This window comes from Neofelis nebulosa, chromosome 12 (assembly GCF_028018385.1).
Source record: "Neofelis nebulosa isolate mNeoNeb1 chromosome 12, mNeoNeb1.pri, whole genome shotgun sequence".
NCBI classification, from domain to species: domain Eukaryota; kingdom Metazoa; phylum Chordata; class Mammalia; order Carnivora; family Felidae; genus Neofelis; species Neofelis nebulosa.
The window spans coordinates 84700570-84715228 of record NC_080793.1 but is presented as its reverse complement, the minus strand read 5'-3'; the positions used below and the strand labels follow the sequence as shown (position 1 = coordinate 84715228).

Genomic DNA, 14659 nt, shown 5'->3' with positions numbered 1-14659 from the left:
AGGGATCTCAGAAAGGCTGTTGCACTGGTCTTGGGACCCTGATGAGAGAGAAAACACCACCCATGTCACCCTCAAGAAGAAAGTGGCCAGGGCCAAAAGGAAGCACAGGTGTGAAGGTTTTAAAACCTGAAGCTCGGGCACCTGGGCGGCTCAGCAGGTTAAGCCACTGGCTCTTCCTTTCGGCTCAAGTCACTATCTCATGGTTCCTGGGATCTGTCTACATAGAGCCTTCTTGGGATTACCTGTCCCTATCTCTCTGCCCCTCTCCCCTAAAAATAAATAAGTAATTAAAAAGAAAAACAGAAACTCTAGGAAAAGCTGAGACATGAGCTTTGAGATGTTCTTATTGCTAAATGTCTGATTTTTAGCCTGAGGCATGGAAATCTCTTTAAAACCATTCAAATGAGCCAGGAAGTTGAATTCCTCGACTGTCATCCTTAGTGAACTATAAGATGGCTATTTCTACACAGCTGCATGGATCCCAGTTTACCTCCTGAAGGTTGTCAAACAAAGAACATAAAACAAATGAGATGGAACGGGCACATTTTTGGTTTTATAACCTTTTTGGTATTTAGGTTGGTGGGTATGTGAAATTCATTTTTTTTAGTGGTAAATATCCAAGAAATCTGACTGTATAATTTTCAAAAATTACATTACACTGGAACACTCAGTCCTTCCCTGCTTACCTATCAGTAAATAGCTGAATCTAAATCAGTAAAATTTGAAATAAAATATATTTCACTTTGTGTTATGGCGCTAGCCAGCCTTGTCCCAACCGGTACCCACATTGTCCCCTGGGAAGACCCTAACACAGCGTCTAATATTTGGCCTCAGGGCATTGTGACTTCTGCTGAGAAAGGCCAAGGGTGAGGTCTGAGGCCCAGAAAGCACAGGACGTCCATTATTATGGAGGGTTGTTAAAATACCTCTGCTTTAGGGGTCCCTGGGTGGCTCAATCAGGTTAAGCGGCTGCCTTTGGCTCAGATCATGATTTCAAGCCCCGTGTCGGGCTCTGTGCTGACAGCTCGGAGCCTGGAGCCTGCTTCAGATTCTGGGTCTCCCTCTCTCTCTGCCCCTCCCCCGTTCACACTCTGTCTCTCTCTCTCAAAAATAAATAAACATAAGTAATTTTTTTTTTAAATACCTCTGCTTTAGAGATGGCCAAACATGTCTGGTGGAGAGTGGATGAACCTGTACCTTTAGATCATGAATCAAGTACACAACAAAGTCAGAACTGAGGGTGAAAAAGCTACAGAGGAGAGAAGATGTTTCCCCCTGCACGGTCCCCCTGCACGATGCAGGAAGTAAGAGGGAACAATTCTCTGAAGGATATGTCATCAGAGGACAAGCCACTTCAAAGAACGCATGTGAAAATAGTAATAAAAGAAATAAGAGTCTAGAAATCAAAGAAACCAGGCTTCTCGAATTTTAGGAGGCTCCTTCTAATCTGGGCCGACTGCTCAACATCACCATCAGCATCATCATCAAACGTGGGCCCAGATGGGTCTCACTTTCATTACCATTTCCCTGATGCTTCTGCCCCATCCACCTTACGCTGCCCGTCTGTGTCCAAATAGGACGCTGCACCAGCCTGTCTGCCGAGCGCTGTATGAAGGAGCCAAAGGAAAAATGACTTTCACCATCGTTCAGTGCACGGAATGGGATCTTTCAGTAGGACGCTCACACTTTCAGTAGGATGCTCACACTAACACTTAATGGACACAAAAGGAATGAGTATAAACCAGAGACAAATGTGGGGCTGTGACATGTGGCATCAGTGACATTACCGAACACAGAACCCTCTGTGACACTAGTTCATTACTGTCTCACTCACGTCCTTTCTTTGAAAGAATTTTTTCTGAGTAGAGTGGACACATGATGTTACCTAAGTTTTAGATGCACAACATAGTGATTCGAAACGTGCCAGATTTCTAAGGTCATGACTAAGGAAAGAAGGCAGATGTTGACAGGTTAGAATACTTGTCTCTGCAAAAAAAATCACAATAGCCATCTTCCGGGACATGGGGATACTTTCCAGTTTTTCTTGGTCCTGTGCTTCAAGAGCAAAAAAAAAAAAAAAAAAAAAGGTGTGTTTTCCTTTAATAAATCAAGACTCCATCTGCTTTGAAATGGAAAAAAATAACTAGGTGTGTCTACACCTAGAAAGTGAGCAAATTGTGCCCTCAAGTGGCTGAATGTTGTGGTGGCAGGCTGGCTTTGCAAAACTTGCACTTGGTAAGCCATCTTAGCTAACTGGCTCCCTCCTGATTTTCATTCCAAAAAGAAGGAGGACACTGGAGTTTTGGAGCAAGGCATCGGGAAGGTAAGACTGTGTTCCCAATTTACTCTTCAGACCAACTTGCCACAGCAAAGTCAAGCGTGGGCACTTAAGTATCTGGACAATTCAGGCACCAGGAATTCTCTTTGCTTTTTGCCTGTGTGGCACTATTGTTCCAAATGAAATGCTAGTTTATAATAAACCCCATATTCCACAAGCAACTGCTTGCTAAGACTAGTAAAAACCAAGGACTGCATTTTCAGGCTAAAGAACTCTGCTAGAGTTCTTTAAAGATCCCTTGAAAGGGTGACAAGCAGGAATTTAGCCAATAAACAGGCTTGCACAGGTGTGAAAAGTTATAGAAGGTTTGTTTTCACTGTAACATCATTTGTTACAAAAGATTGGCAACATCTTAGATGCCCAGGATCATGGGCTAAATAAATCATGATCCATCTGAATGAGACTCAGTGCAGCTGTAAAAAAAAAAAAAAGGCAGTTCTATGTATTCACACAGCAGTGCTCTCCCCAATACGGTATTCAACGAGAAATCGAGGTACAGAACGGGGTGAAGATTTTGCTATACTTGCCCTTGTGAAGGGAAAAACACCAGGACTATATTGGCTCATACAGATACTGTCTCTCCAGAGGGATACATACTGAAAACAATGGTCGTTTCCATGGGCCAAAAACAGGACTGAACGGTGGAATTTACACAATTTTCATCTATTTTGTTCACCAGTATTTCTCCAGTGTTTAGAAAAGGGCCTGGCACACTGTAGGTACTCAATATTGATAGAATAAATAAAAGAATAAAAACAAATAGATATAAACACACACACACACGTCTTTAAAAGGGTGTCCCAAAGGCAGGCAATTGGATGGCTAGAAGTTAGGAGTGTGCGAGAATTTTCACTCTGCGTTTTTGTACTTTAGTAATTCAGAACCATTAGAATAGGCTACGTGTTCCAAAATAAGTAAAACTCAAACGACTCAAGAAACAAGAATGGGGAGTTGTCATTTCGACAGTTATTTAAGGAAAGTATTGTTTGATAATGATTTACACCAGGGCCAATCACATCAGAAACCACCAATTATTCATTAGCAGGAATGCTGGAGTGCTGGCAGCATCTGGGCTATGCTATAAAAATACTGTCCCCATGTGGAGAGGCTTCCCGCTGTGTTGCAGCGTCTTGATAAACCAGGACTTTCTCTTTGCCAAATTCACCTCACCTGATACCCCAGTGTATGTTGGGATTGCTTCCCAAGTCAGGTGGATGGAGTTGCCTGGTCCTCTCCAGGGGGTCTCCCAGTGGGGGCTGGGCATTTGCACTTGTTTTTTTTTTTTGTTTTTTTTTAAATTTTTTAAATATTTATTTTTGAGAGAGACAGAGTGTGAGTAAGGTAGGGGCAGAGAGAGAGGGAGACACAGAATCCGAAGCAGGCTCCAGGCTCCGAGCTGGCAGCACAGAGCCCGACGCGGGGCTCGAACTCATGAGTCACGAGATCATGACCTGAGCTGAAGTCGGATGCTTAACCCACCGAACCACCCAGGCACCCCCGGTACTGTGTTATTAATTTCCCGCTGTGCTTGCTTTGGTAGCACATAGAATAATTCCCCGCAGTGGACCCTGAGACACCCCCAGCCTCAGGACACAGTACTGAAAACGTCCAGTCCGGACGTACGGCCGGCTGAGCTCAGATTGGGAGTCCCCTTCCCTGGACCAAATAAAAGTCTCTCTCAAGGACACTGTCCACTCACCATGGCCCAGCTCCTTCCTGACCATCTCATCCAGAATTACTTCTGGTTCATTCCTTTCCTTATAAATCGTATTCGCTCCATTTTACCTTCCAGACACCCATGCAGGATCCGCTCCCACATTTCTGCTACGCCCTTCTTTGTATCTCTGTGCATCACATGTCTGCCAGTCGTTTTCAGACCCCCTCCCTGTGATATGGGAGGCACCTCCCTGTTCAACCAGACATCAGGCGAACCTTGGGAATGCAGACGGCCGGTCTGAGAACATTCAGCTAAATAGGAGGAGGCCTGCAAACAGCTCATTATCCATCAAAGAAATCATGTTCTAACTGATACACTTGTTCTCGGCAAGCACGGTCGTCCGCTGCAAGTCAGCTAATTGGATGAAAAGACCTCAGAGGCTTCTGGGGGCCGGGCTAAGAGATGAAAACGCACTTTATGTGGCTTTCTCTGATATAATCACCAGCTAAAGGGACGGCGAGGAGATTAACAAGCTCATTACAACCTCAGCACCTGTGATCTCTGCACACACCCCCATGGCGGCTGCAGAAGGAGACGTCCTGAAAGGTCGCGCTGGGCCTTGGCGACAGCCCTGCTCCCCCCGCCCCCGTGCCCCCACCGGAAGGCAGCAGCTGGTGTCCCCGTTACCAGCTGCCGGGCGTCCCTGGGAAATGAGCCAGGAGTGGGCTCAAACATGTTTCTGGCCTAACAACTGGTGCTCTCTTCATCTGGCCGTGGAGAAAGGGGTGCCAAACTCAGATTTGGATAATCCTGTTTACCAACCTCATTTTCCCCGATGTTCTTCACAATCATCACTGTCCTGCTGGTGACTCTGCAAAGGGCCCGGCCTGGGTCTGTGGCAGGGAATGAGGCTTGCAGGACAAGCCTCCACGCCTGTACCGGAGCACGGGGCCCGCAGGGGGCCAAGGCCCCTGGTCTGGAAGACACCGGCCGCTCCTGGGAATAGCACTTCTGGCTCCAAGTTCACCTCCTCCCTTAGAATGTTTATTTTACACGTGACCGACCCGCTTTGGCTCAGGGGGACATTGCTGGAGCCCAGGGTAGTGCTCCTACAGTTCATGCAGATTCCTCCTTAAAACAATCTGAATAAGGCAGAGGCACCACGGTGGCATTCACAGAGAACAGACTGTGGCACGAGGTGGTGACCCTGAACGAGGGGGTAGGAAGGATGGGGGCGGGGACTGAGGACAGGAAGTCAGTTTCAGCCTATCCTAAACCGATTCTGTTTGAGGCTCCATGGCAGATGCTCCTTTAAGACAGGTAAAAAAATAAGTTCTACTGAGTTCTACTCACACGGTGTTCACTAGAAGCCTCACCCATATTACAGTCCTGTTATATGTATGACTCTGGCCACCACTCACATTCAAGGCCAGGAAATTTCCATCTGTCATTAGATCCACGTAATAGTTCCCTCCGCCACGGGAGCTCTGCAGTTTAGGTGAAAATTACACAAATTTGAAATTCAAATGCTGGATGTGATACCTTCGGGCATTCCCTGCCTGACCCACAAGACACACTCTCCCCAAGTTCCAGGTAGATCGAACTTTGACAAGCGAAGCCATCATTTCAAATTCATGAGGTCAACCCTCCGTAAAACAAAGCATTATGCCTGAATTTACCGGCCCTGGACATTTTAATCTTCATTTGTTTGATTTTGGTAGATGGATGCAGCCCTGACCAGGATGAGAGACCTGGAAACAGCAGTGTCAACAGGACGAGTTCCCCAATGCCAAACCCTTAGGATGGTATCCAGAATCCCACTAAATCAAAGGAAAACTTTTCGAAAAGAAAGACAAACTGCTGTCCCTGTTACATGATAAGACTCTCAGGAGAGATAAGGCTTTAGGACAAACCCACTGTTGATCCCGTACTGTAAATAGGTTTAGAGATCCTTGCTTAGGGACACTTTGACCAGAAGGGAAGGGGATAGAAAAGCCACAAGGTTGTGAGTTTCCTGAGGTATAAGGAGATGAGAAGCAACAAAAGGCGGGGGTGGGGTGGGAGGTGCGGATTTTGACAGAAATGAGAAGAGTGGGTCAGCCAAGGTCAACAGTCGGCTCACTGATCTGACCCGCAGTTGAGACCTAACGCAAGGCTTCCATTTCTATTTTGTGAAATGGGAGGGAGATACAGGAAGGGAGAAGATTCGTCCAGGGCTGGGTTGCTGCTAAGACCAACCTAACTGAAACCACTCTAAAGCTTTGGACAAGAAGCTCTCCAAATTCCTTGATGTTTCCCCACTCAGAGGTTCTGAGCCAAGTTCACTGTAACGCTCCTTCCTTAGACAAGCTAGAAAGTATGGCGGCCTAGGAGCCAAGAGAAGGCGTTGAAGGAAAACGAGAGACCTGGTTTCTAATGGACTGGCCTTGGCGCGCCTTCACTGGGCACCTGCGGGTCTGTTTCTCCTGATGGCAAGTCGGGTTCAGAGAAATCTGTCCGGACTTGTCCTGGTTGGTACCCCTCCATCCCTTGAATCATCAGGTGCACTAATGCATTCTGAGTCCTGCTGTGATGTCATTAAGGCAGCATGTTTGCAGCAAGGAGTAGAAAGAGTCGTAAATGCCTCCCCTGGGTGATTAAGTGCTGAGGACAAGCTGACTAAGAATTCATTTGATGCAAGTTTATTCTGCCACAAGCACTTCCTTTTCCAAAGGTAGGATAAAGTTTCTAAAAAGATACAAACACAGTCTCCACAAGAAAACATTTTCATGCCTTCATCTCCCCCTAGGGAGTGGGGAGCTGAAACCACTATCCCAGAAATACTTATCTAAGGAGAGGGACTGGGGCTGGGTTTGTATTTAGGGAATGAGAAAAGACCACGGAGAGCTGCTTTAGAAAGGATGAGGTAGGGAAATGACCACGTGGACTTCACCGGTACTGAAAGGAAGAGGCTCATTTTTTTTTTTCATGTTTATTCATTTTTGAGAGACAGAGAGTGAGCAGGGGAGGGGCAGAGAGAGGGGGAGACACAGAATTGGAGGCAGGCTCCAGGCTCTGAGCTGTCAGCACAGAGCCTGATGCGGGGCTCGAACTCACGAACCGTGAGATCATGACCTGAGCTGAAGTCGGATGCTTAACCGACTAAGCCACTAGGCACCCCATGAAGAGACTCATTTCAAACTGAGCGGATGCTTGTTTATATTTCTTTCTGTGATTTTCGGCCTCAATGAATCACTCACCTTCTCTGGATCTCAATTTTGCACATCGAGAAATGTGAGGGTGGGGGTGGGAATTGGGTGAGTTTTGAAATTCTTTGCGTTTCAGTCCCACATACATACACGTCACACTGGCAAATATGCATGAGGGTCTGGGGAATCAGCTCACTTGTCCTGCTGGAAGGATTGCGTGCTGGTACAGTTTTGGAAACAAGGGGCAGTATGAAAAAAGCTGAAAATGTGTATCACTGGCGACCCAGTATTTTCACTTTAAGGGACGTTGCTTAGGGACACTTGCACACGTGTGCACAGAGAGACAAACGCAAAAATTTTCACCTTCCATAGGGTTTGTAAGAGCCCCAAATTGGAAAATAAAACCCCAGAAATATCTATTAATAGAAAAACAGGAAATGGATAAGTAAAATATGGCATCTTCACACAAAGGAATACTATACAGCAGTTAAAAAGAATGACTAAATGCTACATAGGGGCACCTGGGTGGCTCAGTCAGTTAAGCTTCTGATTCTTGATTTCAGCTCAGGTCATGATCTCGCAGTTCATGGGATCGAGCCCCACATGGGGCTCTGCACTGACAATATAAAACCTGCTTGGGATTCTGTCTCTAATTCTCTCTCTGCCCCTTCCGCACTCATACAGGTGCATGCACACTCTCTCAAAATCAATAGACGTTAAAAAATAAATGCTATATGAATCTATATTAATATTTCTAAAACACAAGCTGTTAAGGACTTCCCCTTGGTGATATGTGTGACAAACTGAGTAACTATACAGGATAATGACTGTAATGGAGTGCAAGGCACCACATCAATAAAATTCATGAATTCACAATAAGAGAGAAGAAAACTCATACTGCTGTATGAAAGTACAGCGTAACGTAGAGTATAAAGCTATTTAGGTACATTTAAAATGAATATAAGAATAATATCATTCGGTGTTCACAGATACATGTATGTATATGGGTGTGTGTCTCAAACCAGAGAAAATAGAGGAAAGAACCCATCCAAGTTCATGGTTAACAATGGCATTTGGGAGGCAAGGTAGAAGTCTGGGACTTGAGGCTGGGGATAAAGGAGGCTTCAATATAACCAGTAAGAATGTACATGTGTATGTGTTTAAGATACAAGAAACAACAAATGTCATTTCTAGACGGTAGAGGAAAGGCACCTATTCTAACATTTTTCCCTGCATTTAAGTTTTTTTCTCAAGATAAAAACTAATATATATGAGCAGCAATGGCTTTGGAAGACGTGTGTTGACAAGCTTCCCCGCCCCAGCCCCCCGAGAAGGCACTCTAAGAAACCGAGGAAGCCTAACTTGTTCGGTTTTTACCGTCTAGTTCCATGACGTCCGATATGGTAGCCATCAGCCACGTGCAACCATTTGAACTTAAAGTGAAATTAATAAAGTTAAATAAAATCAAAATTTCAATTCTTCCATTGCACGCACCCCAATTCAAATGCTGAACAGCCACATGTGGTTAGTGGCTATTGTATTGGGGAGCACACGTAATGAAGATTTCTATCACTGCTATCAATGTTACCGGACAGAGCTGGTCTTGAGCTAAAAAGCTTTCTTTCAGACAATGAGAACATTTTTGGTCACACTGGTCTCCCTAATATGTCCTTCTGTATGTATAAAATACCAAGGTAATGACTAGCAGGATTATTTCCTTTCTGGAAGGAATATGTCCACTGTAATCCCAAATTCCAACTATGATGTAACACACTGTTAAATAAAATTAGATAAACCATTTTTAGAAATTGATCTAACAATTATCCATAGTTATGTAAGCATCCTATTTCATTTTCTCCCAAACTTAAGGAAGTTGAGAAGATCAGTGGAAGGATAATGAGCGCATTCTCCAAACAAAACTCTACATGTGGGTTCCAAGGTTTTCCACGAGCCTTAGTTTCTTACCTGTACACAGTATGGGGGACATAGACTTCCCGGATTGGAAATTCCAAAATCTCTTTGTGAGGACGCGTCCGGTTTTCAGGAAAAGGTTTCACTGGCAGCATTTCAGGAGTCAGACAGCAGTTGATGATCTCTGGAGCTGGAGAAATTTCCAGTCTGAGCAAGCCTACAGAGGGAAAACAGAACTGTTTCAGTCAAGACGCTGTCATGTTCCACGGGAGTCAAGAAAGACCGTTATACTATATTTCTTTTATGAAAAAAAAAAAAAAAGGGATAAGTTGTGGGAGTGTAAGAATTTTGGAATTCTCAGCTAATTTCTGATAGTTGGAGAAAGATCATGCGATGACCACTTTTGAGATTCAGTTTCTAGAAATTAAAAAGCAAGAAATTGTACAAGGAGTAGAAATGGATCTTTAAACTTCCTTTCAAAGCTACCACACTATAATAGCACACACACACGTGACTGCTGGTGGTTTTCAAACTGGGTTCCCTGATACCCGAGGGTGCTGCAGAAGTGCCTCAGGAACTATCAAATTGCTAATAAGGATGATGCTCTCATCTTCTACCAAGGCAGCTCACTTTCACTTTTCTTTTTAAACTACAAGTTCCGTACAATATTTTATTTGATAAAGAGGCTCCTCTGTTCAATTATCTGATTATCCGAGACACCAGATCTAGAGCATGATGTTCCTGAAATACAAGTAAAAATAGAAATAGAAAGAGAAGTAGAAACAGAAATAGAAATAGACACAGATTTTCAAAAAAAGTAGACCAAGTCAGACTCTGAACTCCTATAGCAAAATCCCACATCTCATTTAGCAAACATTATTTTATAAACTGTAGCATCAGACAAGTAATGTGTCTACTCATAAATGGCTTTGGCAAAGGTAGAGAGGAAAAGACAAGCCATCCATACCTGGAATTGACTTGACTCTTCTCTGTAAGGAGGAAGATCTTTTGTAGTCAGCCAAAAACTTGAATAAGTCTTCATCACTAAGGCGATCCCCCTCCTGCAAAAAGAGAAGTTAGGGTTAGCAAGAATGCACCATGGGCTCCTGGGTAGGGGCCAATGATTTCCAGGAAGATTTTGATCTTTAAGTTTTATTCTAACACACTTTTCATAGAAATTAGGGCTGCAGCCAATGCTGAAATAATTTAGTTCAACCTCTTGTCAAATATTCCTTCTCAGACCCATATAGCAATGGAATAGAATGGAAACCCAGAAAACCCAGAAATAAACCCACAATTCTATGGTCAATACATCTTCAACAAAGGAGGAATGAATATACAATGGGAAAGAGACAGTCCCTTCAACAAATGGTGTTGGGGAAACTGGACAGCTAAATGCGAAAGAAGGAAACTGGACCACTTTCTTACACCATACACAAAAGCAAACTAAAATTAAAGACCTAAATGTGAGACTTGAAACCATAAAAATCCCCGAAAAAAAGCACAGGTAGTAATTTCACTGACACTGGCCATAGCAACATTTTTCTACGAATGTTTCCTGAGGCTATGGAAATAAAAGCAAACTCTTAGGACTATATTAAAATAAAAAGCTTCTGCACAATGAAGGAAACAATCAACAAAACTATAAGGCAAGCTATACTGAATGGGAGAAGATCTTTCCAAATGACATATCTGATAAAGGGTTAGTATCCAAAATATATCAAGAACTGACACAACTCAATACCCAAGAAACAAATAACCCTGTTTAAAAATGGTCAGAAGACATGAACAGACATTTCTCTGAAGAAGACATCCAGATGGCCAACAGACACATGAAAAGATGCTCAACATCACTCATCATCAGGGAAATGCACATCAAAAGATGTGGATCAAAAGATGAATGGATAAAGAAGATGTGGTATATATATATACAATGGAATATTACTCAGCCATGAAACACAATGAAATCTTGCCATTTGCAACAACATGGATGGAGTCAGAGAGAATAATGCTAAGCAAAGTCAGTCAGAGAAAGAGAAATATCACACAATTTCATTCACATGGAATTTAAGAAATGAAACAAATGAAAACAGGGGGAAAAAAGAGAGAAGAAAACCAAGACATAAACTCTTAACTCTAAAGAACAAACTGATGGTTACCAGAGGGGAAGGGGGTGGGAGGAGGGGTGAAGTAGGTGATGGGGATTAAGGAGTGCGCTTACCATGAAAAAAATAAATAATAAAATAAAATAAAATAAAGCTCTGTGCAAAGTTTAAAAGAAGGTGCATTCATTGTTATCAGGGTAGAGATTTAAGCACTTCAATTTGATATGCCTTATCAATTACCTTATTTTGTTCTTTTATACCCTGACTTTGCATTCTCTGGGCTTGTTTCTTTGTTGGTAAAATGGGATAATAATAGATCCTACCTCAAAGGATTACTTGGGAGGAATACAGGAGTGTACTTAATATTAACAGGGCTCAGAAGAGTGCTTCTGGGTGTAGTGTTGGATAAATGATGCCATTATGCAGATTGATTTGTCCATTTGGTCTGTCACAGGCTAAGACAGACAATTAAAAATTTGCTTCTGGGGAGCCTAGATGGCTAGTTCATTAAGCGTCTGACTTCAGCTCAGGTCATGATCTCGTGGTTCGTGAGTTCGAACTCCGCATCAGGCTCTGTGCTGCCAGCTCAGAGCATGGAGACTGCTTCCGATTCTGTGTCTCCCTCTCTCTCTCTGCTCCTCCCCGCCCCCTCATCCTCTCTCTCTCTCTCTCTCTCTCTCTCTCAAAAATAAACATTAAAAAAAATTCCTACTAGGGACATTTCATGGACAAGAAACAAAAGACTGATCATAAATCTGCAATTAGATCAGATGACTGAATGAAAGAGGAGTGTAATAAAATAAAGACACCTTTTACAAGGGGGAAAAAAAAATTCCTTCTCTACTACTCCCGACCTATTGTTCCCAGCCTCTCAACAATCCTTCTACTACCTTCTTAGGAAGTCTGTGTGACCACTAGAAATCCAGGCCAAAGGTTTCTCTCCCAGTAACTTAAATCCACTCATGCGTGCCTTATTCTCTGGAACAATACAGAGTAAGGTTCCTTCCTTCTCCAAAGATTTGAAGATAGAGAAAGCATCTTTCCATCTTCTTCCTATCCTCATTTTCTTCACACGTGTCTTGATTAAGAAGACTAAGTGTCGATACTACTCTCCAGGTGCCTACATGAGACAGGTATTCTGCTAAGGATTCAAGGATTCAAGGATTCAAGGGCAAGAGCTCTAATCCAAAGGCTCGGGAAAGTAGGCAGGTGGGTCTTATTCCCAGGTACAGATGAGAAATGTCAGTTAGATACTCTGGCCCCCACCCCAACCAAAGCAACACAATGGGAAGGGGGATATCCCAAACAGAAACAAATGCACATAATATGAACCTTACCATCTTGACCATTTTTTAGTGGACAGTTATTAGCGTTAGTACATTTACGGTGTTGGGCAACCAATCTCCAGAATTCCTTCATCTTCCAAAACCGAAGGTTTCTGTATCTATTAAACAACAACTCTCCATTCCTCTCCTCCTCCAGCTTCTGGCAGCCGTCATTCTACTTTCTGTCTCTGTGAAGTTGATTACTCTACGAGATCCTGTGGTTTTTACATGACCTCAATGTCTATTGAGCTAATAAAAAGCACTATCTGCAATGGTCACCCCTCTATGAGCAAACAAATATGGCAGAAACGTGGAAAGCCTGCGCATGGAACAGGAGTGAGAGGGACAACAGCTGGGTCAGGAAACCCCAAGACCAAGGGGGAAAGGGATGTTTCCACCAGAGAGTTTTCATAGCCTCATAGATGAACTGACCGTGAGAATTCAAATAGGAGAGTTTGCATTAGTGGGAATGAATCCTTCCGTCAATCAAATGAGCCAACACTTGCTGTGTCCCGGTCACCGTGTGAAGAGCTTTACACACCTCGTGTCATCGAACACTCCCAACCGCCCCAAGAAACAAGCACCGCCCTTCCTGTTCCGCAGGTAACAAAACTGAGGTTTGACGAGGTTAACTAACATGCTCCCCTAATCATTACGTATACCTCCCCCTTTGGGCTCCAACACCCAGGCCGTCGTGGGGAGAAATCCAGACACACTGTCACGTGAAGAGATACCTGCTTGAAAAAGCTGTTAATGGTCATGGGGGTGGCCTTGAAGTTGGATCCGACCCCATTTTCCTCCAAGGAGAGGGCTCTTTCAGAAAGCCTTCTAGATTGGGACAAAGTTCTCCGCTCCCCCACGGAACTTCTCCCTGTAAGGAAAACAACCATCATTCGAAAGCATATGCCTTTCTGTTTGAATACACGGAAGTCATTAACTTTATCATGTAAAAGATAGGTTTTTAAGAATGTATTTAAAAAAATTTTTTTTTAATGTTTATTTTTGAGAGAGAGACAGAATGCGGGGGAGGGGGAGGTGAGGGGCAGCGAGAGAGGGAGACACAGAAGCAGAAGCAGGCTCCAGGCTCTGAGCTGTCAGCATAGAGCCTGACACGGGGCTTGAACTCATGAACCATGAGATCATGACCTGAGCCAGAGTTGGACGCTTAACCGACTGAGTCACTCAGGCACCCCAAGAAGGTATTATTGAAGTGTAGTTGACGTACAATGTTACCTTAGTCTCAATGTACATAAAAGAGATGTTCAAATTCACTATGCCAGAACACCGAACATGACCATCGTTGTTTTGAATGAAAATTTCCCTCCACTGGCCTTACTTTTCTCAGTCCCCCGGTTGGGGTCCCTAGTCCTCCTGTGACCTGAGTGGAGAAGCCACGAGTAGCCGTGGTCCCCTCCCACGTGGAGATCAGGGTCGGCCTCCCTGCAAGGGCCAAACTGCAGCCAGAGCTGGGTCTGCAGATGAGCGTTATTGAGCCAACAGTGCTTGCTTTTGTTTTATTTTTGCACTCGCCCTCCGTTGGGAGAGCCATATACTCGAATGCCCCTGAATGCATTTGGGACTGTGACCCAAACATGCTAGGGTTGGCCTGTGTACGTTCTGAATCTGGGCTTTCTTCCGCACTCCCTGTGAGCCCCGGGCAGTGGAGCCGGGCTCCCTGGCTGACCCGTCTAACAGGGAGTAGAACCCTGAGTCACGCCCACACGTTGGCTCCGACCCTGGTACTCTGCCTAGTTATGTGTTACCCCTGTTTGTGATTTAGGGGGACCTTGTTGCTTCTGTACTGCACAATTAGGGGGTTCTGTTGTGAATGGTCAAATTGTTGGGAACGCTAATGTTGCCACACCCCCTCTTTGAATATTCTCGTATTCTTAATTCTTGCTGTGATGCTGTGAGGCGCTTCGTGCCTCCACTGCCTGCCTGCATTCGCCACACTGCCCCGGCATAATACACCGCACCTCCCAATTACTTCTTAGGAAGCAGCCTCTGACGTTAGGTTAATTTATCCTTGACCTGGAGATTACTGAGGACTCAGCAAACCCTATGCCTGAATCACCTACTTCACGGTGCCCTCTAAAGTCTATGCATAACTCTTTCAGGTAAGGCTACCTGGATCT

General features: G+C 44.2%; 1 protein-coding gene across 7 annotated transcripts in view; it reads right to left on the bottom strand.

The window, feature by feature from the left end:
• Positions 1 to 14659, bottom strand: part of DOCK8 (dedicator of cytokinesis 8) — a 230982-nt gene that overhangs the window by 110420 nt on the left and 105903 nt on the right. For all 7 annotated transcript variants that reach the window (XM_058693243.1, XM_058693244.1, XM_058693248.1 and 4 more), the window contains 3 exons: positions 13259 to 13395; positions 10062 to 10155; positions 9149 to 9311 (listed from right to left, as the gene is read on the bottom strand). In XM_058693243.1, coding sequence (XP_058549226.1) covers positions 9149 to 9311; positions 10062 to 10155; positions 13259 to 13395 — 394 coding nt within the window. The remainder of the gene's footprint in view (positions 1 to 9148; positions 9312 to 10061; positions 10156 to 13258; positions 13396 to 14659) is intronic.